The 27,285-nt window shown below is 35.2% G+C and overlaps 1 protein-coding gene across 6 annotated transcripts in view; it reads left to right on the top strand.

Annotated features, from left to right (window-relative positions):
* The window catches only part of LOC143245274 (formin-binding protein 1 homolog), a 52,883-nt gene that overhangs the window by 18,036 nt on the left and 7,562 nt on the right, over positions 1-27,285 (top strand). For all 6 annotated transcript variants that reach the window (XM_076491437.1, XM_076491432.1, XM_076491434.1 and 3 more), the window contains exons 7-13: positions 11,741-11,869; positions 12,894-13,040; positions 19,861-20,070; positions 21,639-21,757; positions 23,527-23,659; positions 24,933-25,081; positions 26,657-26,796. In XM_076491437.1, the coding sequence (XP_076347552.1) occupies positions 11,741-11,869; positions 12,894-13,040; positions 19,861-20,070; positions 21,639-21,757; positions 23,527-23,659; positions 24,933-25,081; positions 26,657-26,796 (1,027 nt within the window). The remainder of the gene's footprint in view (positions 1-11,740; positions 11,870-12,893; positions 13,041-19,860; positions 20,071-21,638; positions 21,758-23,526; positions 23,660-24,932; positions 25,082-26,656; positions 26,797-27,285) is intronic.

Raw genomic sequence — 27,285 nt, 5'->3', positions numbered from 1 at the left:
AAATACATGTAAATCTTGAATCATATGTCATTTTATTCAGACCTTATGTAAATGAAAATGTACAAATTTGCCCGGTTTTACATAGAAAATAGGTTAATTTCTAAATTTCATTATCCAGATCACAGAAACAAAGTTTGAAGGGAATAATGGCCATTTTCTGTACTTTTACAACACAAGCAATTAAGAAGTAACGCATACTATCCAGGAACAAAATTTGTGTTGTATAGTCTTATTAGTAAATAGAATGTTATTCAAAAGTCACCTCTGTATAAGAGAGCTAAGAATGTGTTAAGCATCACAAGTGTTTAGTGCAGGCCTAATTACATAGAAAGATAAACCATCATTCTAACACTTATGCTTTGAATAACTTTTTGAACATGCTAATAAATGAAACTTGTGTTCTGTGCTACTGTGTTTGTTCATTATTAGTTTTCATCCAGGTGTATAATAAGAACTTAAAGTAATTAAAACCATATGTTTAGCTTAACACTCCTACGAAAAGTGGGGCCTAATAGGCCCCAGAGCAACTTGAAAGGTTATTAATATTAGGCTAATAATTTTGTATTTAAATGAAATTGCATTTAAATCCATTAATGAATGGATTAACGAGATTCCCACTGTCCCTATCTACTATCTAGCGAAACCACAGCCAGGGGAACGGGCTTGGAGAAATCAGGACTAGAAACATCTTTTCGTAGGAGTGTTAATCAGAAAGGCTTAACTTTCCAGGTGTTAAACAATACTGATCTGAATTAACTGAAACAATAATATTTCAGTCATACACTAAGAAACATGGCTTGCAAGTCCTTAAAACTATCCAATAAAACAAATTGTGTATTTTGTGGACATTTTAAACTGCAGCATGTTTTGATGTAGGTGTGTAATGATATTTCCTACTTGATTTGAATATTCTATATTGCAGACATATAGCTGTTAAAAAAATGGTATTATCTACTTTTCCAAATTTTTATATTAAAAATTCTAGTTTCTAACAAGGTAGTTACTTCTACTCACATACTTAGATATTCATTGTCAGTGCTGCCCTTTATTTCCTTTTTTTCACACATCCCACAAGTCTTCCACTTCCTTCAGTAATAGTCCCACATTCCCATGTGTGCTATTCTACTTTTGTATGGCAGTGTTTGTAATGTATCAAGTTACAGAACTTAGAACTTCATTACAATTTTTTTTATCCCTACTTTGTAATTCCTTCTGCTGTCATGGTTGTGTTTGATTTTTCAGTTTAAGTTCTGAATTATAAGTTACCTATTTGTAAGTAATATCTTCTATCAGCACATTTACACTGGTTTCAGGTGGCGCTTCTCAACTGGTATATTATAAATTTTGTTTCATCATGAGATTGATCATCCAATGAGCTGACCTTGGTCGGGCCTGAATTCGAGTTTGAAGACCTACACGTTTAGAAATATGGTTCATTGACTTTGGAAAGATGTGTTAAACTGTTGGAGTTTTTGAATATTTTCACTCTTTGTGTTATTATCTGCAGTTATTTGGGCTCAATAATGAGTTGAGATTTGAAATTAGATGATTATTTTTTGTCCTATAAGATTAGATCAGACTTAACTTATATCTTTGTTATTGTAAGAATACCTGTTAATTATATTGTTTTTGTTCAAAATATCACATCCCCATGCATATATTATTGCTAATACTTTCTTAATTTTACAATATTACATATATTTAATTGTCATTATTGTTTATCTTTTTTACATCTTCATAATATCTTTGTTTGTATGGAATCTTAAAGCTGGGGGTATTCTTCCCAATGTGATTCTGTTCATCCATGTCACCCTGGGTCAAGTCTTTCTAATTGATCCTTTCTTATCAGCATGGGTCTGTTTTTTGTTTTTTTTTCAAATATTTTGGCTTGATATATTCTTTTTTTTTTCTGAATCCATTTTACTAACCAACAAATTAGGGGCTCATATTAAATATTAGTTCATCATTTGAATTTCTTGCTATCTTCCATTATTATTAGTTGGATCTGGATGATCTTCCAGGTCATGTATGTTCTCTTGGTTGCTTCATTGGTTTCAAGGTTTTGTTTATGTTGATGACTCAACTTCCTCAAGTTTCATCCCCTTTCACTATTCCTCTGTCATGATTCTTTTTCCACTGCCCATTAAGTTTGGCTCATAATTTGATTGTCCTTTTATTCCCTGTCTTTCTCTTCCTGTAATAATTCCTGGTGTGTTCATTCTGCACCTTACCTTTTACATAATCAAAACCCCATTGTCTTTTGGTGGTACTTCATCTGTTGAACACAGGGACTGTGTGTCATCATTCATCTTCCATTATTTGCTTTTGGTAGTTAGTTCTTTCTCATTGAAGATACCATCATCCACCTGTCATCATCCTTCACTCTTTGGTGAGACTGTAACTGGGTAAGTTTTCTTTTTTTTTTATGTATATTATTTTGCAGGGGCTTGTCACATGTTTTGACTAAGACCCTGCTAATTGGTTATAATTGGTGTCTAAGTATACTTCAGTCACTTATAATAGTATTAAAATGTGCACTGTAAGGCCATGTTAAGTTCACTTGCATATTTTTCATGACCACAAAATGCACACTCCTCATTACAATCATGTAAACTACAGATGGAATGTTTCCTAAAATTGTTCATAGGTTATTCCTTACAATACCTTTCCCCTCGGTGTGGATTCCTGTACGTGGTGAGGGGACCTTCCAGGGAAGATTCTGTTTTTTCTGGTTACCTTCTCTGGGATCTAAACATCCACCCGTGTGTTTGCCATGTATGGCGACCTGTGAAGGGGAGGAGAGGATCCTGGTGGTTGAGGGGTTTAACCCTAATACACCACTTTGGCCTTGAATTCCTGTAGATGGGCAGCCTTTGGGTGGTCCCCCTTGGGTCAGTCAGCTGGTCCACTTGAGCTAGAGTCAACCAAGTACTAGTGTTGGACGTTCTCAATAGGTGTTGTGGACATTGTGTCTGATGCTGGTGTTTGGGTATAGTGCTCATGAAACCCTGGCATTGCTGCAGTGTCCTTGCATGACATTGTAGTGAATCCCTCGTAGGGTTCCAGGTTGGGTGAGGTCAGTGAGCACCGAAATTTTCTTTTTTTCCTGTGGATCCTCCAACACAAAATTTAAATAAAATAGTGAAACACAGTCAATAGGTAAATGATCACGTCTTGAAGACTGTGATCAGCAATCTTCAACATCTGTAACACACATACCCCATTTTCTCATCCTACATTCTCTTTCAGAAAAACCTTTAACGTCAATGTCACCCTTTTTTCATTCAGAAGGGACTGGAGGGACTTACTGGCTCTTCAAAGTCAGTAAAGAAGCTTCGATCTGGAGACATTTTGGTTGAAACATCCACATCTCAACACAGTGAACTCCTCTTGAATTCAAGGGCAATTGGGGATGGATTTATTGAGGTTGCACCTCATACTACTTTGAATTCATCACAAGGAGTTACTGTTGAGAGGGATTTCAAGAGTATCCCCGAGTCAGAGTTTCTAAGTAGTTTCTCCACTCAAGGAGTTTCTGCAGTGAGGAGCATCTCCACTCGCAAAGATGGAGTTACACTGCCAACAAATACCCTCGTTTTGACATTTACATCACCACATGCACCTACCATCATCAAGGCAGGCTATCTAAATTGCAAGGTATGGCCACACATTCCAAACCCTCTCCGATGTTTCCAATATCAGAGGTTCGGCCACTCAAAGACGTCATGTCGTGGTTCCCTGACATGTGCTTGTTGTGGTGGCAAGGACCACGATACCTATGAGTGTGAAACTGACCCACATTGTATCAACTGCAATGGTTCTCACCCTTCCTACTTTTGTACTTGCCCTAAATGGTTGGAGGAAAAAGAGGTGCAGTGTTTGAAAATGACTCATAACATTGCTTATCCTGAGGCTGGAAATTGCTATCCACCACTTCATCTTGGACATATGCTGCTGCACTTCATTCCACCACTACAGTGGGAGTGCAGACAGATCTCTCTGTGCCTCTAAGAGAATTGTTCTCAAAAAAATGAAAAGCCTTTTGACGTCCATGGTTTAAAAAGTTGATGAATCAACTTCTACACCCATCTCTGTTCCTCCCATACAGTCCAACAAACCCCAAGATCTGCATCCTTTTGTACCAGGTACAGGCATTTCTTCAGATATATCTTTTTCTCCCACCCCAAGTTGCAAAACAATCATTTGTTTACGTCCTCAGTCACTGGAATCCCCTTCCAACAACAAAGACCTGCCAAATTGACCTAGGGCAGGATTCGTGGAGTGTGATAGACCTCTCCCGAATAAGAACAGTAAGGAAAAAAGACGTGATCATAAACAGAAGGGTTCTCCAGCCAATTCGCCTACGCATCATTAAAAATGGCCACCTTGATACAATGTCGAGGTTTATGTTCTAATCTGGATGATATTCAAAACACTGATTGTTTCCTACTATCCTGTATGTCTTTCCTTATAGGAAACATATTTTAAAACCTGCCAATACAGTCACCTTTTGGCAGTTTTCTCTGTACAGAAATGAACGACTCTGTGATGGACAAGTACATGGAAGGGTGGCACTATTGGTTGATCAGCATGTGCCCATCCTGTCTTTGTCACTCAACACATCCTTGGAGGTCGTAGCCCTCTGTGTTTTCTTGAACCATACCATCACTGTTTGTTCTCTCTACCTGTCCCCTGGAGAGACATATGATAATCAGACCTTGATGGTCTCGTTGAACAGTTGCCGTCTCTCTAATCCTGACGGACTTTAATGGACATCATCCCCTCTGGGGATGTGCTGTTATTGATAGAAGGGGTTGCTCTGTAGAGCATATGCTCTTTGATCATAATCTTTCTCTTTTCAATACTGGTTCTTTTACTTATTTTCACACACCTAGTCAGTCCTTCACTGCTATTGATTTTTTGGTTTGCTCCCCTTCATTATTTTCCCATTTTTCATGGAGGGTTGACAATAATCCACGAGGCAGTGATAATTTTCCTTTACTTATGAGAGAGACTAGCCGTGGTTGATGCCACCCTACCCGAGTGCCCCGGTTGAAGCTGGATCAGGCAGACTGGTCCACTTTCACTACTCTTGCAGAATTTGATCCTGTCATCGTCTGTCAACCATCAGTAGACGACTGTGTGGCAACAGTAACTGACTGTATTATACAAGCAGCTGCTCAATATATTCCTAAAACTTCAACATGTTTTCCACTATATCCTCATCCGTGGTAGAATTCTGCCTGCCACATGGCATGGAAGGCTCAAAAATGGGCTTGGGATACTTTCCATAGATATCCCACACTTTCAAACCACATCGCTTTCCAGTGGGCCCGTGCACATGCTTGGTGAGTTAGACATCAAAGCCAGAAGGAATCTTGGATTAAGTTCACAACCGGCTTATCTTCTACCACCATTCCTAGATCTTATGGGACAGGGTTCGGAAGGTCAGTGGGCACTACAATTCTGCCCCCTCTCAATTTTACTCTCTGATGGCCAAGAAGTAGCTGATGTCTGGAGCATTGCCAATACTCTAGGTGAAAGCTTTTGCTAGGTATATAGCACTTCTGCTTGTTCCTCCACCTTTATGGCCATCAAGACTCGGGCAGAGCGTTTACCTCTTTCCTTTCATACTGACTGTCTTTTTGACTATAATTGTTTCTTTACACTGGTGGAACTGAAAATGGCCCTTCATCAGTCTAGCAGTACATCTGTTGGACCTGATGATGTACACTATGACATGCTGTGCTATCTCTCTCCTGCTTCTCTTGCTATTCTTCTAATTGTTTTTAACTGGATCTGGCAGGAGAATGTTTTTCCTGATGCCTGGCACCAGGCTATTATCTTACCTTTCTCTATATTCTTCTAATTGTTTTTAACTGGATCTGGCAGGAGAATGTTTTTCCTGATGCCTGGCACCCTTATCTTACCTTTCTCTAAGCCTGGAAAAGATCACAAGATTCCTTCAAACTACCGTCCAATTGCTTTGATGAGCTGTCTCTTTAAGACCTTAGAGAGGATGGTTAATACTCGTCTTGTTTGGTTCTTTGAATCCTCTTGCCCACCTAGTGTGGGTTCCAACAACAGCACTCCATCATGGACCACCTAATTAGACTTGAAACGTCAGTCAGAGAAGCCTTACTCAAACAACATCTTGTATCAATATTCTTTGACATTGAAAAGACTTATGACACAACATGGAGGTATGTCATTTTGCGAGACATCCATATATATGGGTTACATGGCCATTTATCCATTTTTATAAAAAAAATTTTTAACGGACAGGAGATTTCAAGTTCGTGTGGATTCAACATTTTCCTGTTCTTTTCTACGGAAACTTGGGGTCTCTCAGGGCTGTGTTTTGAGTGTCACACTTTTCAGTATAAAGATTAATGCCATCACTGAACAATTCCCTCTCACTGTTGCAAACAGGCTCTATGTCAGCGACTTTTCATCTCGTGTCAGTCGTTGAACATGAGATATTTTGAACACCAACTACAAACTGCCCTCAATCGTGTACTGAAGTGGACCACGGTGAACGGCTTTAATTTCTCTCTCTCTAAAACCCTTTGCATGCACTTTAGCCACCAACGAGGTATTCACTCTGATCCTGAACTCCACATCTGTGAAGTTCTGCTGCCTGTGGTCCCTCAGACCAAGTTCTTGGGGCTTATCTTTGACCGTAAGCTGACCTTTATACCACATTTGAAGCAGCTACTGGTCAAGTGCACAAGAGCACTGAACAACCTCCGTGTTCTCTCTACCACCAGTTGGGGAGCGGATTGATGTTCTATGTTAAAGATATATCGTACTCTTATTCGATCAAAACTCAACTATGGATCACTGGTCTATGGCTCTGCCAGACCCTCAGCCTTAAAGATGCTGGGCCCCATTCATCATCAAGGACTTCGACTCTGCATTGGGGCTTTCTGCACTTCCCCAGTTCAGAGTTTATATCGTAGAATCTCATGAATCTTCTCTGCATATTTGCCGTTTGCAACTGTCTTTACTAAATTCTTCAAAACTTCATTCCTTACCAAAGCATCCCACCTGAGGATGTGTTTTCCTTCCTCGATGGGCCATGCTTTTTCAGAACAGACGATCTGCTATTGCTCCTTTTGGCCTTCGTATACAGGTTCAATTGGATGAATTTGGTCTGTCCTTGGATAACATTGCAGAATCCACTGATCAGCCCATCCCACCATGGCTTATTACAGTCCCCAAATGTGACCTTTCTTTAAGTCATCCGAGAAAGGCAGATACTCCCGATTGGAAGTACTGTCTTTTATTTACTGAACATCTTTTGAACAATCTTTCCATTCCAGTTTATACGTATGGTTCCAAATCAGGTAACTCTGTGGGCTCTGCCATGGTTTGTTACGTTTCAGTGGTTGTGCACAGAATCCCCTCTACAGCTTCTGTGTTCACTGCTGAACTGTACACCATTTCTCTCGCCCTGGATCATATTGAAGCTCAGCAGTACTTCAACTGCAGTATTTATACTGACTCGCTTAGTTCTCTACTGGCCCTGGAATCGGTTCACGTTGGTTCACACCCTGTTTTCACTGATATTCAAAACTGACTGGGTCATTTCTCATTAACATTTACTTCTGTCCAGTTTTTCTGGATACCAAATCACGTTGGTATTCGCAGGAACAAGCTTGCAGACATGGCAACTAAATCTATCTGCTTTGGCACTATCATTACTGTGCCTATTCTATACATGGACTATGGTCCTGTATTCAAGGCTCAGCTCCGTCCCAGCATGCAGTCAACTTGGAGTGAGCAGCTCGACAACAAGCTTTTCAAAATAAAACCGTACATTGGACTTTGGCCGTTTAGCTTCCGTAAGGTTCAGAAGGAGGAAGTTGTTCTAACTAGACTACACATTGGTCACAGTTTTTTAACTCATCGTTTTCTTTCATCTGGAACTGATGCACCAATGTGTAGTTTGTGTAACACTCAGCCACAATAAGCCACATTTTACTTTCTTGCTGTCGTTATGACTCTCAACAATGGCATCATTTTAAACATGTTCTGTCCCAAAGTTTGCTCATAACATTAGCCAGTGTTATTGGTGACAGTGACACTGTCCATCTTGATAATGTTTTTAGTTTTTTAACAGCCATTAATCTTTTTAATGTCATTTAAGTGTTTTATAATTACTCATTATATCTTTTTTATTGTGGTTCCCTTTTAAAAGTCTCAATTTCTCTAGTTCAATTTGAAATTGGAAAATAGCCATAACATTAAATAACTTGACGCCAGGACTGGAAAGCCGAACTTCAGGTGACTAACGCTGCTGTTTGAACTATCCGTTAGTCATTCTGGTGAGTTATTATTACAATTTTGTTGCATGTCTTTTAACAATTTTATTACTTTACTTTTTGATACTGGCCATAATGATACATAACCCAGAACCAGGACTGGAAAGGCCAACTTCAGGTGACTGACGGTGGTTCTTGTACTTACCTGTTAGTCTTCCTGGTAGGTTATGATCATTACCATTATGCTACAGAAAGTCCTTACAACTTCTCTTACTCTGGTTTCTCACTTAACATCGTAGACTAGATGTCAACAATGGTTTTATGCTTTTTGTGTTTTTCAATGCTGTTTTGTTTTACCTTCATTTCCTTTTATGAATTTTACTACATTTACTTTATTTTTACCTTTTTATCGGATGTTTGGCACAGATAACCTAGCTGTTTTGTACCATAAAACACTAAATCAACCAATCAACCAACCAACCACAGTACCTTCATACATGTGACTATTCTAGACTATAGTATTCCATGGATTTCATGAGTAAAACAGAAGGGGATTGCTACCCATACCTACCATTCCTCAGATTGAATAAATCAGGTTTTGTGTGCTTTTCAAAATAGGATTTTGTGGTTACCATGGTAAATGTTTCTTCAAGCTCTCCACTTTATTTGAACCCCTATTTCTTCCATTGGTATAGGAGAGTCCTCACCACTTTCTAGTTTCAAGCTGCTGGGATGGTGGCATCCTTCTGAATGAGTGATATGCAGTATAAACAATAAAGACTACATTCAGTTGAGAGTAGGACAAAGGTATTCTGCTGATGTAAATGGTAAGATGTGTTCCAAATGGATGCTTTATCTCTGCATGGGTTTGAGGGGATGTTGTAACTTTGAAGTGTGGCATCATAAAATTGGGATTCCTCATCCAACACCCACATGATTATCAGTTCTTGGTGGTGGAAATTTCGATCTAAACCAAACCAACTGACTTGATATATTCACACATGCAGTATGCAAACATAAATGCAGTTCACTCCTTCAATTGGAATCCTTCATTCTACCTTCACCTGAATGCCAGTTTCCAGTGGTTGAATTTTGGATTTAGAGCTGAACCAATCAACATAAGTCCTAACTCGTATTCAGGACGCCCCTGGTTCCTCAGTCAACTTGCCTCAAGTGAACTACTCCAGTTGCTGTGAGTACACTTGTTGGTAGCTTCACTTTTCCTCTTCTGCAACCTCTTGATGTTTTTATGTTGAGGATATTACTGTGCAACCTCTTGATGTTTTTATGTTGAGGATATTACTGCATTTGAGGTGGTTTCAGTCTCTTTAAGTTGAGTAGGATATATATGGACACTATTTTACTTTTCTCATGTGTGCTCTGTTCACAGATTGGTAGTGAGATGTCTTCTGAGGTGGTTTCAGTCTCTTTAGTTGAGTAGGATATATATATGGATACTACTATTTTACTTTTCTCATGTGTGCTCTGTTCACAGATTGGTAGTGAGATGTCTTCTGAGGTGGTTTCAGTCTCTTTAAGTTGAGTAGGATATATATGGATACTATTTTACTTTTCTCATGTGTGCTCTGTTCACAGATTGGTAGTGAGATGTCTTCTGAGGTGGTTTCAGTCTCTTTAAGTTGAGTAGGATATATATGGATACTATTTTACTTTTCTCATGTGTGCTCTGTTCACAGATTGGTAGTGACATGTCTTCTGAGGTGGTTTCAGTCTCTTTAAGTTGAGTAGGATATATATGGATTGGTAGTGACATGTCTTCTGAGGTGTTTCTTCTTTCTTGTGTGCTCTGTCACAGATTGGTGTGAGATGTCTTCTGAGGTGGTTGAGTTTTGTGATTGTCACAGATTGGTAGTGACTTGAGGTGGTTTCAGTCTCGGTGAGTAGGATATATATGGATACCTCGTTCCATGCCTGCAAGGATGTTGGTTTCAGTCTCTTTAAGTTGAGTAAGAGTTCTGGATGCAGTTCACTTGACTGGTACTGGCTGTCATGCAATAACCACTCTGCTCTTGGGGCACATTTCTTATTTTTCCCACATTTTGTTCATCAGAGAGATTGAAATTATAGTATATTGTGATCCTCAGAATTTTTCACATGTATTTGTCACACGTTTTCCACATCTGGGTAAAGAGGTTACCATATACAGAAGTGGTTTGGTTTTTGTGTATAATCCATTATTAGAGGATTTCCTTGTTAAGGTGCCCTTCATACACACTTTCAAAGAAAGCTTCTACTTTGTCCCTCACATTGACCCCTCCACCTACTCAGTGTGGGATTCTACCTATGTGTATGAAAGGAAGTAAAGTACCTTGTCAAAAGTTATAATATTCCTACGTTGAAAAATGTATTTCTAACAAGAACTTGTTTCTGGTCTCACTTCCCACCCTTCAACCAGTGTAGATATCTCTGCCTAAAGTTGAAGTTATAGTTACACAGAATGGCACAGAGGGAGTCACATGGATGTGTGGCACTACTATTGATAGAGATTTGTCGTGTGATAATTTACATGTGAGAATCAGTTAAACCATTTAAATTGAGGGGTGTGTGGAAGTGAAAGGCTTGTGGAATGCAAAAACAAATTTTTGCAAATAGAGGGCAGCACTGAACAAGAAAGCAATGTATGTGAGTGGAAGTACCTGTAAAATACATTTTCAGCAGAGGAAAATTAGAACATTTTGTGTTTATGTAGTGCATAAATCTTTATATAATTCTGTGCCTTAAAGGCATGTGTACATAAATTTATCAATTTAGTTTTTTCTATCTCACAAATCTGCATATAAAACTTATTCCATTGAATGTTGTTTTGAATACACATCTTTTTATTAAAATAGTGGTAAATGAGTTCAAAATGCTGATAAATATTAAAGGAATAATTTAGATCCAACACTGTTTTAAGCATAAAGGTTTTGTGGTTCATAATTTTATAAACTGTAATGTAACAACTGGGACCGTTTCTTCTTTACTGTTTAATTAGTTAACGAATGTAATATGTTTATATTATTATTTATGCTGAGGACAGTTTCACACTGTTATCTTAATGTGTATCTGTCATTCACATAAAACTTTCAAGCTGGCTCAAGGTCAGTAGATACGAGGATTGTGGCTGAAATGGTACAACCAGTAAGTCAGTACATTCTAGTCATTATATTACATTAGCTATAGTAATCACTGGTTAACAACAGGGGTGCACAACTTGTGAATCAGTACATTCCAATCAGTATGTTAAATTAGTGATATTATTTGTTGGTTAACCTTTATGTGTAATATACATAAGTTTACTTTGCTCAGATGGCAGCACAAATCTGAGTGTTTTTGTGTGATGTATCATTTTAAAGTAACAGACTTGAAGGCTACTGAACCTTTGTAAAAACACTTAATAGTAAAAGCAAGTGACCATTAAATTTAATAATTACGTTTTCCTGACCTAAAATGATTAATCTTGTTCATTTAAGGCAAAAAATTTGGCGAAGACAAAAAAACAAGTGTGTGACAAAGCTAGGATCAACTATGCCAACCAGTTGCAAAAGACGAATGAAATACAAAGAATTCATTTCTTTGAAGCCATGCCTCAGATATTTCAGGTACTTAACTTGCTAGTTAGTATAGTACATGGAAGCTGTTGTATAGTTCATTTATTAAGCTTAAAATAATTTTAGTCTAATGTATGTACACGTTTTCATACACACACACACACACACACACAAAATATATTTTTATATTTGGTCATCTTATTGTAGGTTTCAGTAACAGATTAGAAATGATGTTGAATATTTTTGTCTTCATTAAACTGTTTGTTTTAATAAATTCTAAAAATGCTATGTTTTGTAAGTTTGTGAGTAAGCATACCTGTGCCTTTTTATATATATATATATTACTTTATGTTTGAGATATGTATTCAGTTAAAGTACTTGAAGAGTTTTACATTAGATAAAGCTTCAGTTTTTATATAGTATTAATATGAAATATTTATTGTCTCATTTAGCATACTTACATTTATAATTTAAGCAGGTTAAGGGAAACATTTTATGTAATTCTAATTATTAAATTACAATGTGACTTACAAATTTACAGAGAAGGAAAAAATGTTTGAAATTTGTTCCATGTTAAAATTTTCTAGCAGGTCAGAGGTAAGATTTCTTGCAATGGGGTAAAAGTCCTCATTGTAGACTGAGTACAAACATCCTACTGTGTAGCTTTGTGTAAAAACAACATTCAAAATAAAAGCAAATTTCTAGTTACAGGATTGATTGAACAGGTATTGCACATTTAAACAGGTATTGAACAAATGTCTGTTTATTTTATTTTATTAATTTTGTTTTTGAAATACATACAAAGTCACATTAAATTGAAAAATAATCTGAAAATATACACTTTTTGAAAGGTTTATAACTTCTTATTATTTTTTCTCTACTTGTTTTTTGAAAAATTAGAGACCAGCTGTGCAACACAACACAGTTTTTTTTGTTACTGTATTTGTAAGTACAGATGTATAATTCAACCAGCTGCGTACTTTATATGAAAATGGATACAATAAGCTAATCGCAGTGTTATGCTCAAGTAGTCTTGTACTTACTTACCGTTAATATACACTTCTGACTTCTGTAGAGCCTGCAGGGTGTGGACGAGCAGAGGATTGATTATCTTCAGAACCTTCTGAAACGGGATGCCAATATCCAGAAGGAGATAATTTGTACTGTGAGCCAATGTTTAGATGCAATTGTTGAAGCAGCAAATATTATTGATTCTAAAAAGGTGAAACATGACATAAGAAATGTTTAAAATCACTAAATTTGATATTCTAAAAAAAATTAAAATTATGTTGTGGTTTTGTAAAGCAGTGTTTGGAAAGTTGGTAGTATTTTAAAATAATTTTTATTCAGTGAAAATCAGTTTATACACATCAAGGCTTTGATAAAATAATTCATATACTGATAAGATTTTCATGGAAGTATCACAGTAAGTACTAATGATTTGTTTTGAAATAATCTAATTTTTGTCGAACTTTTAAAAAATCCTATTGCCTGCAATAGCATGTATGCAACCTTATGTCACTTCAGAACTAAAGCAGTTGCAAGATTCACATTTAAGCCTTTTTAAAAACGATGGTTAACTTGAACATAGAGGAACTGAAAAGCATCTTTTCCATTCTCTATTGATTTTCACTGCTGGATCCACAGTGATGTTTCTAGAAGCTCAGGCTTTTTTAGAGAATAGATATATCAGTGTTTACCTTCCATTCCTTTTGTGCAAATTTCCATAAACTGTTTAATATTTTCATTGTATGGCTTTCAAGCATGACAAAAACATGGATCTTTGCTGGAGCTGCATCAAGGAACTTGACTGACCTGTCATCAAACAGGATCACCATGTTTTCTGATACAGTACATCCCTCCTATCACAAGATTAGCTATTCTCATTTATTATGGCCCTCTATGTGCAAACTTTTTTTCCAGTTATTCATTTTGAATTGTCTTCCCATGTCTCACCTGAAGAGTCAATTTGGCCTAGTATGGCTTTTTTGGATTCATTTTTCAGGTACCTGATATTTTTATTCCTTGCCCCAATTTCCTATAAACTATCATCCTTCCTCAGCACACAACCCTTCTTCCCTTCTCTATTTGGATTCCTTCCCACTCTTCAGACATATGAGTACTTGCTAACCATTTTGTCTCACAGCTAAGTGACAGCAATAACATGATTCACTCCCCTTGGGCTGTGGATTAGTTTTTTCATGCATATCATTGTGCAGACTGTCCTTCCATAGACCAACAGTTGTTAGGGTTCATTTTGCCTGTTTGGGGTATAGCCCATAAATCTCATGCAAGTCTGTCCCCTGCCCAATTTTTCCACCTTCATCTTACCCTCACAACTTTTCTGTGATATCTCTCCACAGAAGTTCTGAGGGGATTTTGGGAGAAATATTCTTCCTTTTTCCTTCACATTGGTTCATTCATCTACTTTACTCTGGCTTTCATTGCATGGTTTCTCTGTTTTTGTGACCTTCTGAGTCATGATGTGACTTTAATTTGTGTCATCTTCAGGATTTTAGTATGGCCTCATTTTTCTGTCATAACATATTTGACATAATTCTTGAGTCCTTAGAGTTATGAGTTGCATCAGTACAACAACAGTTTTCTTTTACCATCATCAGTGGTCATGCATATATGTGATCCATTCATGATTAATGAAACCTTGCTCAGTATCCAATGGCACCTCCTTATACCCTGATGGACAATCTGATTTGGTGGATGAACACAGCTTATACATCAGTGACTGTTTCACTGCCTCTTCCTTGTCCAGATTTACAGCTGTTCACCAGCACGTCCCTTCAGAGCTGGAGTGCATCAGCTACACACCAAGAAACTTTAGGTCTTTGGACTGTTGACGAGTGGTCTTTACATATCAGTGTCCTTGAGCTTGTTATGGATTGTTGGGCTTTGAATCACTTCTTTCCTCTTACCAGACATAGTTTCATGATGATTCATTCCAACAATTCTACAATAGTAGCACATATCATTCCCCGAGGATCTCCTGTGTTAGGCATGTGCACCACATTCATCACATTTTGGGTATTGTCAATCTCATAGCAGATTATCTTTCTCACACAAACAACATTTTTTTGACAGAGTATTTTTAAGATCCTCTCGTATTCCAGTGGCATTTCATTCTTTGGAGCTTTTCCCACTTAAATGCATTTGGTATAGCCCTCAATCACATATTACTTCTCTTTTGACTCCTTTTACCTCTTCCTTGGACTCTGGCTATAAATGTCTTCAGCCAGTATTGGTCGTATAAATTCCTGTACGATTCCCCCTATTCATTTATTTCATTGGATGATCTTTCTCATCCTTACCAGTAAACATTATCTCCTTCTGATTACTTTTATTGGTTTCCACAGTTACAACAACTGTGACCCCTCCTTGGCTCCCTCCCTTCTGTGTCATCTTCAGTCATTGGTTCTATATCCATCTATTCATGCCTGGCTTTTATCAAGTTCTTGGCAAAGAGATCAGGTTTCCTTTTGGCTCGTTCCAAATGTCTTTCTTCAATGAAAGTGTATCAGGGTTCGCTCAGTCTGCAACTGAGAGAATTCCTGCTGACAGACTTTGTGGTTTGTATGGCAGAGTTTCTCTCATGGCTTTACAATTAGGGTCTTCTTATTCTCAGTTTATCGAGCTGCCTTATCTCATACCTTTTGTTTTTTAAGATATAAATGAGTTTTTCTTCTCCTGGCCTTACTGCATTTCTTCCAGATTTGGCATTCCACCAGATGACCGAAGTTTCTGGGCTGGCATATTAACGTGATCCTCCATTCCCTCATTTTACTTCTATTTGAACCTGTTTCCTCAAGTTGTTTCCACTTTTCCCTTAAAATATATTTCCTTCTCCTCTTAGCTTGAAGGTGTTGAAATTCTGATTTGTTTCCCATTGACTTTTCATGAATGCTTTATTACCCGTACCTATCTTCTTTTTTATTTGGATCATTCCTTCCTCCCTAAAACCTCCTTGGCTATGGAGGATAACTCATCCTTTTTACCCATATTCCATCCTTCTGTTTCTCATCACTACCCTATATCTCTTCCAGAGATACTTCTGTGTTCGATCCATACCCTTTCTTGCTATATTGTCAACACAGCTTCTTTCTGTAGTTCCCATTCTCGACTCTTGTCTTTTGGTATTTTTCCTCTTTTAATGTTTTTTTTCACTCTTCTACTCTCACCAACTATGTTTGACTTTTGATTCAGTTGACGTATCCCTTCATGTATTCTTTTCACTGTCATTTGTTCAGGGTGTCTTCTCAACAGATTCAACATCTCATTTTCATCACCCTTTAAAGAAAATCCTACTTTCAGGCATGTGGACTACATCTAATACATTCCTGTTACATACACCATATCACAGTTTTTTCTTTGTCAAGTTTCTTCCTGCCAAATGTAATTATTCTTTGCATGACTTTGACTGGGTAAGTTTGTAGTCATGCTTTCTTTATTCATTATGTAGATCCTTGTCTGTGGTGAGTGGTACCTGACCAGGTATTCTTCAGTTGAAATCCACTCTGTATATCAGTATTGATTTGTGAATTGTATTTCATGGTTTCACAGTGACCTCTGTTGAGATGGGATGTTCCACAAAGATTGCTTGTTGGTGAATAACCTCGTGATGTCATTGGATCATAAACTTGCCTGTTTCTGACCATACCATCCATGGATTGCATAGGTAAAGCAAAAGAGGATAGCTGTCCATTCATGCCATACCTCGTATTGAATAAATCAGTATGGTCTGCTTTTCAAATCACTGTCTTGAGTGATGATGTTTTTTTGAACTGTCCAATGCATGCTTACCCCCTTTCTTAAGTTGAGTACAGGAGTCCTTACCACTTTCCAGTTCAAAAATGCTGATGTGGTTGACTGTGGAGGCACCCTTCTGAATGGTTTCCATACAAAGATAGCTATAACCATTTAATGCAGAGTATGGTGGTGGTGTTCTATGGGTATAAGTGATGCAATATCCTCCATTAAGCAATCAAAAGGAGTGAGACTTCAAACCGTAGTTCATCCCTTTGAATGGTAGCCCTCATTCTACCCTCACATATATGTTGGTACCCAGTGGCTGGGTTTTGGATTTAGAGTAGAACCAATCAGCATAAGTTCTCACATATTTAAGGTTGTATACATTCCTTCATCAGTCATATTTATCCTGTTTTGTGGATCACAATGGAGGTAAGGGGGATTCTTCTGCTTCTGCTCTGAAGACAACATTAAACAAGAGTAGTTAATCTTGTAGCCAGAGGTAAGTACGTTTCAAAAATCAATTTTCAGTATAGGAAAATTGTAACTTCTGTTTAGGCAATTTTGTTTCATAAAACAATAAAATACAGGATGTTCCAAATGTTGGTTTGGTACACACACAATGTCTGTATGCATTTATTGAATATGCTAAAAATTTTGTTCCAAAATTAGAGCAGACTGAAGGTGTTCAAACCATGCCATCAGTGTTCATTGTCATTGTCTAAAACATTTCTAAATAAATAAATTAATCAATGTTATTTTCCTCAATTTCATAATAGCAACCAATTTGTGGGACACAGTATTTTGTAGTGTATCTGGAACCAGTGAAACATTTGGCATGTGAACCCCTGTCACCTTTAAGAACCTTTGTTTATTCATATTTTGGTGGCATCAAAAGGTATTCTTAGCTTCATGGGAGAGGTTTTATAGCTGGAAGTGTTCTTTTAGTATCTTTATCTATCACTTGCATAAAATGATATTTTTCAAGATTAGCTCTCATTAGATTTCTTTCATGAATGCTCTGTTTTGTGAGCTCTTCAACTACTGTGGAGATCATCCTCTTTGAATTGTTCATTACCTTCATATAATTCAACAATCTTGTTCTGTGAATAGTTCTTCATAGAACAGTTAGTCTGTGGGGTAGATGTCTGGCTGTCTCTTAATCATAAGTAATGGAACCATCTTGACATTTGCAAATAAACTGATAACTGGTTTAAATGTTTTTCCATAATGTGTAATGTCCTTTTTCACAATAACATGTCAGAAGGTATTATAACTTAAATTTTATCATGTACATCGAAAAGCTTTGAATCTCACTGGTCAAAGGCATATCAGCCGTAATCTGTGTCTCTATTTAGCACTGTATCTTATAATATTACAGTTGAATGTTAGAGCCTGATGTTTTACTGGATATAAAATCTAATTGTATCAGAACTGAGTGTGGGTCTTCTTTTCACCTGAGAACCAGCTCTTGTCTAATCAGAGATGAATGTCAGCATTTAACACTGTAATATAAACATTGTTTTTTGCTATATTAAAGTTGAAGGGCTGGAAATTGTATTATGCTAAAAACTAGTGCCTGTTATGCTAAGAATTGAATGTCTTAGTCCTATCTCTTCATGGAGCATTCTTTAATGAAATCAAAGCTAAAACTCTGAATTTTCTACTCTGCTGTGCACCACCTGTTATAGCAGATTTGAATGTTGGGATCTGGTACTTTGCTTGATACTATATCCAGATATACCAAAGTTGAAGGTTTGTTGTTATTCTGGACTATACCTCTAGCTTTCTGCATTTACTAATGTGTTATGAACACTTATGTTTCTGATATCTTGCCTTTCTTTACCTCTATGCTTTATACCAGTTTTAGCATAATAAATCAATTCATTATTTGGATTCTAAACAAATTAACATTCAGTAAGTAATGAAAAGTGGTCATACTCAACAGATAATGTATTATTCACTGTAGAATATCCAATTTAATTAAAATACGTTTTATAATTTTTACTTGTCATCACAAGACACTAACTAATATTAGGCCTATTTCATTTTTAATCACTATTCTTAATCTAGTCCTTTAAAGATTTTTAAGAATTAAAAGACCATATAATATTAGTATTCCAACCTAGTATTAGGCCTTTTTCACTTTTAAGCACCATTCTTAATCTACTTCTTTAAAGATTTTTAAGAATTAAAAGACCATATAATATTAGTATTCCAACCTAGTATTAGGCCTATTTCATTTTTAAGCACTATTCTTAATCTAGTCCTTTAAAGATTTTTAAGAATTAAAAGACCATATAATATTAGTATTTCAACCTAGTATTAGGCCTTTGTCATTTTTAAGCACTATTCTTAATCTAGTCCTTTAAAGATTTTTAAGAATTAAAAGACCATATAATATTAGTATTCCAACCTAGTATTAGGCCTATTTCATTTTTAAGCACTATTCTTAATCTAGTCCTTTAAAGATTTTTAAGAATTAAAAGACCATATAATATTAGTATTACAACCTAGTATTAGCCCTTTGTCATTCTTAAGCACCATTCTTAATCTAGTCCTTTAAAGATTTTTAAGAATTAAAAGACCATATAATATTAGTATTCCAACCTAGTATTAGGCCTATTTCATTTTTAAGCACTATTCTTAATCTAGTCCTTTAAAGATTTTTAAGAATTAAAAGACCATATAATATTAGTATTCCAACCACATGATATTTGACATATCCGTTTCCAATAATCCATTTTGCTCAATCCAGAGCTCTCAGTGCAAGCTGGGATACAGGCTGATTAGAAAACTGTTATTGTCTACTCAACCAATCTTGAAAATCCCAAAGGTACTAAGTAACATGAAATAGGCTTAAAAATAATATCTTATAAGTGAAATTATTCTTTGTTGGTTTGTCAGAGGATTACACACTGTAACAATTATTGTTGTATCAAATGATTTGTATAGAAAATAAATGTCTTGTGATTATATATTCACAATATATAATGGACTCATCAACATGGGGCAAAGTAAAGGTAAACATACCCATGAAAGAACCACAGAACACAAAATGCAAAACTGAAAATTTGTATGTATTTTTCCAGTGACCTATTGAATGCTATACCAATTTTGGTGAAATCCATGCATTCAAGTAGTTACATGGGCATACTAAAGACAAGAAACGGAACTTTTGTATTTGTGTAGATAAAACTTGTTGATATAAAGGATTTTTCTATATATATATTTCAATATCTTTGCAATAGAATAAATAGAGAAAACTGTATTTTCTGGGTCAGGATTTTACACTGGTGACTGAAAGATTGAAGACAGGATTTCCCCCTCCTCAGGATGTTCCATTTGAAGATTTTGGCAATGTTGGATACATTGAAAATGATACAGCTGCTCAGGTTGTGCAAACAGAGGAAGTTGAAACTGTTAAAAGTACCAATATATCATCAGGAATACCAAAGAAACTTCATGGATTATTTGGAATGTTTGTTACCAAGGTAACTAAAATAAATATTTTGTAAAAATTTAAAAAATCTTTATACTGGGCCGTCCTTCCATCAAAATATGTTGAGTGTTCAGTATTTATTAAAGCAATTTATTGTTGCTGATGGACAACAACCATCTGGAATTTTATGGCATTGAATAATACTGAATGGGGCTTGAAATTTATCATTATTAAAATCATTGTATTACAGTAACCAGTGGTAATGCTGCAATAGACTTGTGTATATTTGTGACTTATGACAGCACAGAAGTGATTAATGCTAATATTTCAGTGTTACTGGTGTTTATTTTCATAACATTACATTAGCATGCAGGGGGAGATTTTAACATTTCAGTGTTACTGGTGTTTATTTTGATAACATTACATTAGCATGTAGGGGGTGATGTTAATATTTCAGTGTTACTGGTGTTTATTTTGATAACATTACATTAGCATGCAGGGAGTGATGTTAATATTTCAGTGTTACTGGCGTTTATTTTCATAACATTACATTAGCATTCAGGGGGGTGATGTTAATATTTCAGTGTTACTGGTGTTTCATTTTGATAACATTACATTAGCATGCAGGGGTGATGTTAATATTTCAGTGTTACTGGTGTTTATTTTGATAACATTACATTAGCATGCAGGGGGTGATGTTAATATTTCAGTGTTACTGGTGTTTATTTTGATAACATTACATTAGCATGCAGGGGGTGATGTTAATATTTCAGTGTTACTGGTGTTTATTTTGATAACATTACGTTAGCATGCAGGGGGTGATGTTAATATTTCAGTGTTACTGGTGTTTATTTTGATAACACACGTTAGCATGCAGGGGTGATGTTAATATTTCAGTGTTACTGGTGTTTATTTTGATAACACCACGTTAGCATGCAGGGGTGATGTTAATATTTCATTGTTACTGGTGTTTATTTTGATAACATACGTTAGCATGCAGGGGTGATGTTAATATTTCAGTGTTACTGGTGTTTATTTTGATAACATTACGTTAGCATGCAGGGGGTGATGTTAATATTTCAGTGTTACTGGTGTTTATTTTGATAACATTACGTTAGCATGCAGGGGGTGATGTTAATATTTCATTGTTACTGGTGTTTATTTTGATAACATTACGTTAGCATGCAGGGGGTGATGTTAATATTTCAGTGTTACTGATATTTATTTTGATAACATTACATTAGCATGCAGGGGTGATGTTAATATTTCAGTGTTACTGGTGTTTATTTTGATAACATTACGTTAGCATGCAGGGGTGATGTTAATATTTCAGTGTTACTGGTGTTTATTTTGATAACATTACGTTAGCATGCAGGGGGTGATGTTAATATTTCAGTGTTACTGGTGTTTATTTTGATAACATTACGTTAGCATGCAGGGGGTGATGTTAATATTTCATTGTTACTGGTGTTTATTTTGATAACATTACGTTAGCATGCAGGGGGTGATGTTAATATTTCAGTGTTACTGGTGTTTATTTTGATAACACTATGTTAGCATGCAGGGGGTGATGTTAATATTTCAGTGTTACTGGTGTTTATTTTGATAACACTATGTTAGCATGCAGGGGGTGATGTTAAAGATGACTACAGTGGTCTACCTCCAGCACAGAGAAAAAAAAAACTTCAACAAAAAATCAGTGAGATCCATTTGAATATCCAAAAAGAAACTGTAGTAAGGTAAAGCTCTAGTTTTTCTGTTTGTTTTACACCATATGTTAGTTTAGGTATGGAGCTAGGAATTTATTAATCTATTATTCCCAGATCTTAGAATAACACTGGTCTTTATTTTGAGGATATCTTCAAAACTGCAGTTATATAATACTGTCTTATGTACCTAATATCAAACAGAAGTATTTATTTCTTAAGCTCATATTTGATAATGATTGCTCACTCAATTGGAGGGATCTTCTAGGTTAAGCTACTGTGCGTTTCTTTAGAAGAGTGTTCGTTTCATTTATTATGTACAGTATGCAACTAAACTTTGTTTTTTCCCTATTTTGTTATATTCTTGTTACTGTTCAAATTTGTAGTCAAACACTTGTTGATAGGGAGGATTGAGTTTTTGCTTTTAAAATGAAATATATAAATTAATATTTAAAACTGGTTTACTGTGTAGCTTTGTCTATTTAGAGTACTGTAGTGAAAATATATTTTCAAGATGATAACTTACCTCTACACACAGAAATGACATCTTCCTCATGTATCTGCCTATGAGATTTGCATGCTACTAGCCTTGAGCTAAATTCACATTTTTACAGTGAACTGTACCGGTACACAATGGTATTACGATGTGACAACAGCCCTCCACCAACCTCCATCCACAGTAACTCTCCCTGTGTTTCTTACCCTTGCAATAATTTGATTCTTTTCTTTGTCTTGCACTGAACAGATACAATCCAAATTTCTCCTTGTGTTCAGTTTTGATATTTCAATTTGTTAATGAAACTTTGAGTTTAGTTATATTTTACTTTAGTGTTATGAATTTTCAAGTGATAGTGAATCCTACTTAATCTTGTCTGAGTGATAGTGTTACACATACACTGGCCTTATTTCTGCTCTGATTTCTGGAGAGGTTAAGTTGTGAATGGTCTGTTGAGCTGTGTCTTTAACCTCATTCATTTTGAGGAATTAACTTCCTAGATGTCATTCTCAGACCCATTCTCTCCTCTTCTTTAGTGTCAGTCCTTTAATAATGTCCGTTCTTTACCCCATGACCCATTTCTTAGGATTGCTTTGTGTCTTCTCCTTTGCTTGATATGAAGGTTTTGTGTTGTTTTTATAATGGTTAAAAAGATACTAATGTTTATGATTACTTACTATGTTCCTGTAGTGGTTTTCTCAAAATATACATTCTGTTTCTTTTACTGCACTGTAAACACAACTTTCTTATTATAGTTTATGCACTGGTGGCCATGGTAACCTAATTTAGTAGTGAGTTTAGGTTTCCCTAAGTTGTGGTATCGTGAACTTGTCCTGTTGCATATGATACTTACGTATATATTTATTGGAGTGGCCCGTGCTACTGTCATTCTAAACTTACTGTGTAGAAACGTTTATATATACAAGCACGTAAAATGGAGATTCTTGCTTACAACATTCACAGTTATTCTTTTCTGTTTTATTTAAATGTATGTCATGAAATGAACTGAGCAAGATGTGAAACATTGAGAAGTGTGGTTTCTCTCATCAACAGACTACGCTGAAATGTATTAATATACGTGAAAGTTCTCTTACATGTAAAAAATATTCCACTCTTTCTACTGTTTATTTTTATTCAGTTACCTTCGTCTGGAATTTTTTAAACAGAGAGTATAGGTGTTTTAAAATTAGTAAGTCTGCAAATTATGTAGTGAAATAGTTAGTCAGTTCACTTGATGAGAGTTACCTCATTTTTCCATAAGTATGGGATTTTTGTTTTTTAAACCACTGATTCTGTTGATCCCTAGGGATGGATTGTTAAAGGTAAAAGAGATGTTTACAATAAATTCTGGACTTGGTAATCTTGAAAGTGTTGATGGACAGTTATATGAGCATGAACAGAAACTTGACCATTTGCAGAGGAAACTCCAGAAGTATCAGGTATGTTTGGCTGTAAAAAAACTTAAGCCTGATATAAAATTAGCATCAAAGAAGCTAATATACACTTTTTGTTCCTCCAAGCTTTAAGATCACCCACTAAGACAGATTAATTGAACCCGTCAAAATATGGTTACTATGGCACCAACGAATACCTAGGTAACTATAATTTAGGAAGTGATTAATATATCACAAAGATTACCTAGGTAACTATAATTTAGAAAACGAAACCTGATATGAAGAGAGATTTTATTCTTGACACTTTATCATGGAAAATTTAAAGTACAAAATATACAAAAATAGGCTGAATATGAAACATTAGAACGTAAGACTGTCAATAGGAAACTTAGGTAGAAAAATAATAATAAAAAGGGTTTGTTTTATGATAATGTATTCTGTTGCTTATGTGGTTTTCATTCAGCAGAAATCTTGAAAAGTATGGTTAAAGATACACTAAGATGTTTTTAAAACATGCTTTATAATGTACATAAGTTAAGTGCAAACCTACTTATTGAAATTTGTATACGAATGGTTATATTCTAAACTTAAGTATAGATTTTAGTTTTGAAATCTAGAATACAAATGTATTCATTCATACATATCTGTGTTCCGTAAGTTACATTTGAAAAATAATAGAATGGTTATTAGTCCTATTAGTAATAGACCAGATATATGTTACATTATTAATATTAATTTCTAATCAAAGTACACTACCTACAAAATTGAAATACAAAGCATTCTTAAAACAGCAAACTATACTTTAAATGATATGAACTTAGCTACTTCTGGGTAAGACTTGTTTAATCAGCAGTTATCAGCGTGAGATCTCTAAACTGATACATCCCTTATTAGCTGAGACACAATGGTTTCTAGGATGGTCTCGAGTTTTTGACCAATTTGAGACCTCATTACAGTTTTGGGTGGACTTTGGAGTTCTAACCCCTTTTGATTGATGTATTTGATTGTGTCCAAGGTCTTTCAGATTAATTTACTATAGTCCTGCCCAAAATAATTTCACTTTGAGGATAAGCTGTTAAAGATCCTAATGTGTGATAAAATTGAATGAGGTAAACAGTTACTCTGTGCTTGGTATTGTTGACAAATAGCAAGGAAAATAAGTGGTTTAGTATATTAATATACTCTAATCCTGCTTAAAAGAATTTCATGTGTCATGGCTGTATATGACTCCCTCTTGTATCCTAAAACTGTGATTTAATTACCTTATTTTTATCATTTGTTATTATTATTTTATTTTATATTATTATTATTATTATAGGACTATCTTGCAGATGCTGACATTACCTCTGTCACTCCCATAATTCAAACAAATTCTAACAGTTTGTTCGATAGTGTTTCTGAAACAAGTATAATTAATCCAAAGGACTTCAAGGTTTCAACTCCCGACCCAGCTGTTACAAGTTGTAGGTAAGATGGTATGTTCTCAAGATGGCCAATGTTGGTATTTAAAAACTTGAACTAAAATAAAGTACCGAACCTGGAGATGACCTAAGAAGGTCGAAACGTTGTTCTGTACTGATGTGTGTATTTTAAAATTATTAACTGAGAAGTTGAAGAACATAAAAGAAAAAAAAACACATTAGAAGCTGCTATGTTTCAATATGTTTTATCTAAGGTTATTTAGCAAAGTTGTTATTATTAGCTGTTTAAATTTCATCAGTGTTGTAATTGATTCCAGAAGATCATATTACAAAACAAGTCTTAGATGCAACTACATATTGTGCATACTTTCCATGAATTAATAAATATAGGGATTATGTTTTATTTGTCTGAAAGTACTGTTGTCTAGAATGTATGTGTTTTATGTTATTATTTTTGTGTGCTTTACTAATAATGTAAGTATGTATGGTTTTGAAGACTTTGTGTTTTGTTTTTTAATCTATGACCACTTTCTTTGTTTTATAACATCAAGATGTATACATTCCACGTGTGTTCTTTACTATTTTCACTTCAAGTAATTCTACTTCCGACTTTGATTCAGTTTCATACCATCAATTCCATATAATGCTCACACTTATTTATGGAGTTTTTAACATCCATACAGATAGATGCATTAGCTAACTTGTAATCTTTTTACATCCATTGCACGTTTATTATCTACTAACTGCTTTACAAAGGAAAAATCTAGTGAACAAAGTAAAATTTTACACTTCCTTTTTAAGGTACTGTAACACTTTCTTTTCACATTTTACTGGCAAATTAATTGAAATGTTTAGTATGTGTATATGTAGGATACAATATATTAATGTAAGAGAGTATCTGCTTTAGTTTGATTTGTTTTATTTCACATGCATACATGAAAATACTTTGTGTTTCTAACCAAAGATAAATCATACTATAATGGAACTCTTGCTTATATGATACTGGAAAAACCTTTTTTCTATGCAATGTGCAATCCCCAACTTTACAGAATTTTTATCTTGTGTGCATGTAGATTTGCAATAGGGGTCACAATTTTTCATTACTGTTTCCCATGGTGGAGAACTTTATTTTTCTCCATTCTCAGGGTGCAGATATGATGTCATTAATACTTCACACATGGCTCTAAGGCAATGATGCCATGGGTAATTAAAAATAATCTTTTTATTTATGAAAAGTAGAACTGAACTTCCAAAAAAATAACATTTAGAATAAAGAGCTAAATCTAGAAACATCATTACAATTACTTGAAACTTGTCATGACAGAGAATTTCAAAGTTTTCAACCAAAACAAATATTTTTTACTTTTATTACATAAGTAGAAACATATGAACCTTCTTGTTGTTACTAAGAGCAGTGAAACTCTTTAAACACCTCAATTACTAACTGGTCATTTTTAGGTTTTACCTGCTTCATCTTTAATAGAAGATGTAATGAATTAATCATAGAAATTAATTGATTTTCTCGAAGAAATGTTATTATTTTGCTTTTAAATATACAAATTTCTTATGTGCTAGTAGTTGAATACTGAAACGGGAATAATTTTGGGATCTCTCAATACAGTATTATAGATGGTGATATGACAGTTCAAACCCATGAAGAAATGCACACAAACTTTGATTCAGACTTTGACAGTCTGGAAGATTCCAGTGATGTTCCATTACCAGTTATAGGAACTGCAACAGCTCTTTATAGTTTTGATGGTGAGGATGTTTATTATCTGTAGAACTAACAGCTGTGTTTTACTGCCTCTTGGACCACAAACAGTTTATAACGATTCTTCCAGATTAGACATGTTCATTTCTTATTATATATCACTTACAGTGCTCGAGAATCATTTGTGTATTGTTTTAAAAATACGAAATCAGGTCTGGGACATTTTTAATTTTGGGTCCTGTATGTTTTTTGCTTATTTTTATTTTGCTGTTACATTTCATAAACTGTTTTGCTTTGGATGTGTATTTCTTTCATCTTTTATTTCATATTGTATTATTGTTTCTTTTTTTCTTCTATGATTTTTGGTGTTTTCAAAATTATTTTTCACTTACAGATTTGCTATTACTTGCTTAGAATCTGCATGCTTATAATAAGTTTGTTGGTACTCTGTTTTGGCCCTTTCAAAAGCTATCCTTGTGCATCTACCCTTAAGAAATGCAGTAATACAAACCTATTCATTTATATTTCAAAAAATC

This window comes from Tachypleus tridentatus, chromosome 2 (assembly GCF_004210375.1).
Source record: "Tachypleus tridentatus isolate NWPU-2018 chromosome 2, ASM421037v1, whole genome shotgun sequence".
In the NCBI taxonomy this organism is placed as follows: Eukaryota; Metazoa; Arthropoda; class Merostomata; order Xiphosura; family Limulidae; genus Tachypleus; species Tachypleus tridentatus.
Note: the sequence above shows the minus strand (reverse complement) of the source record. Positions and strands in the feature narration are given on the sequence as shown.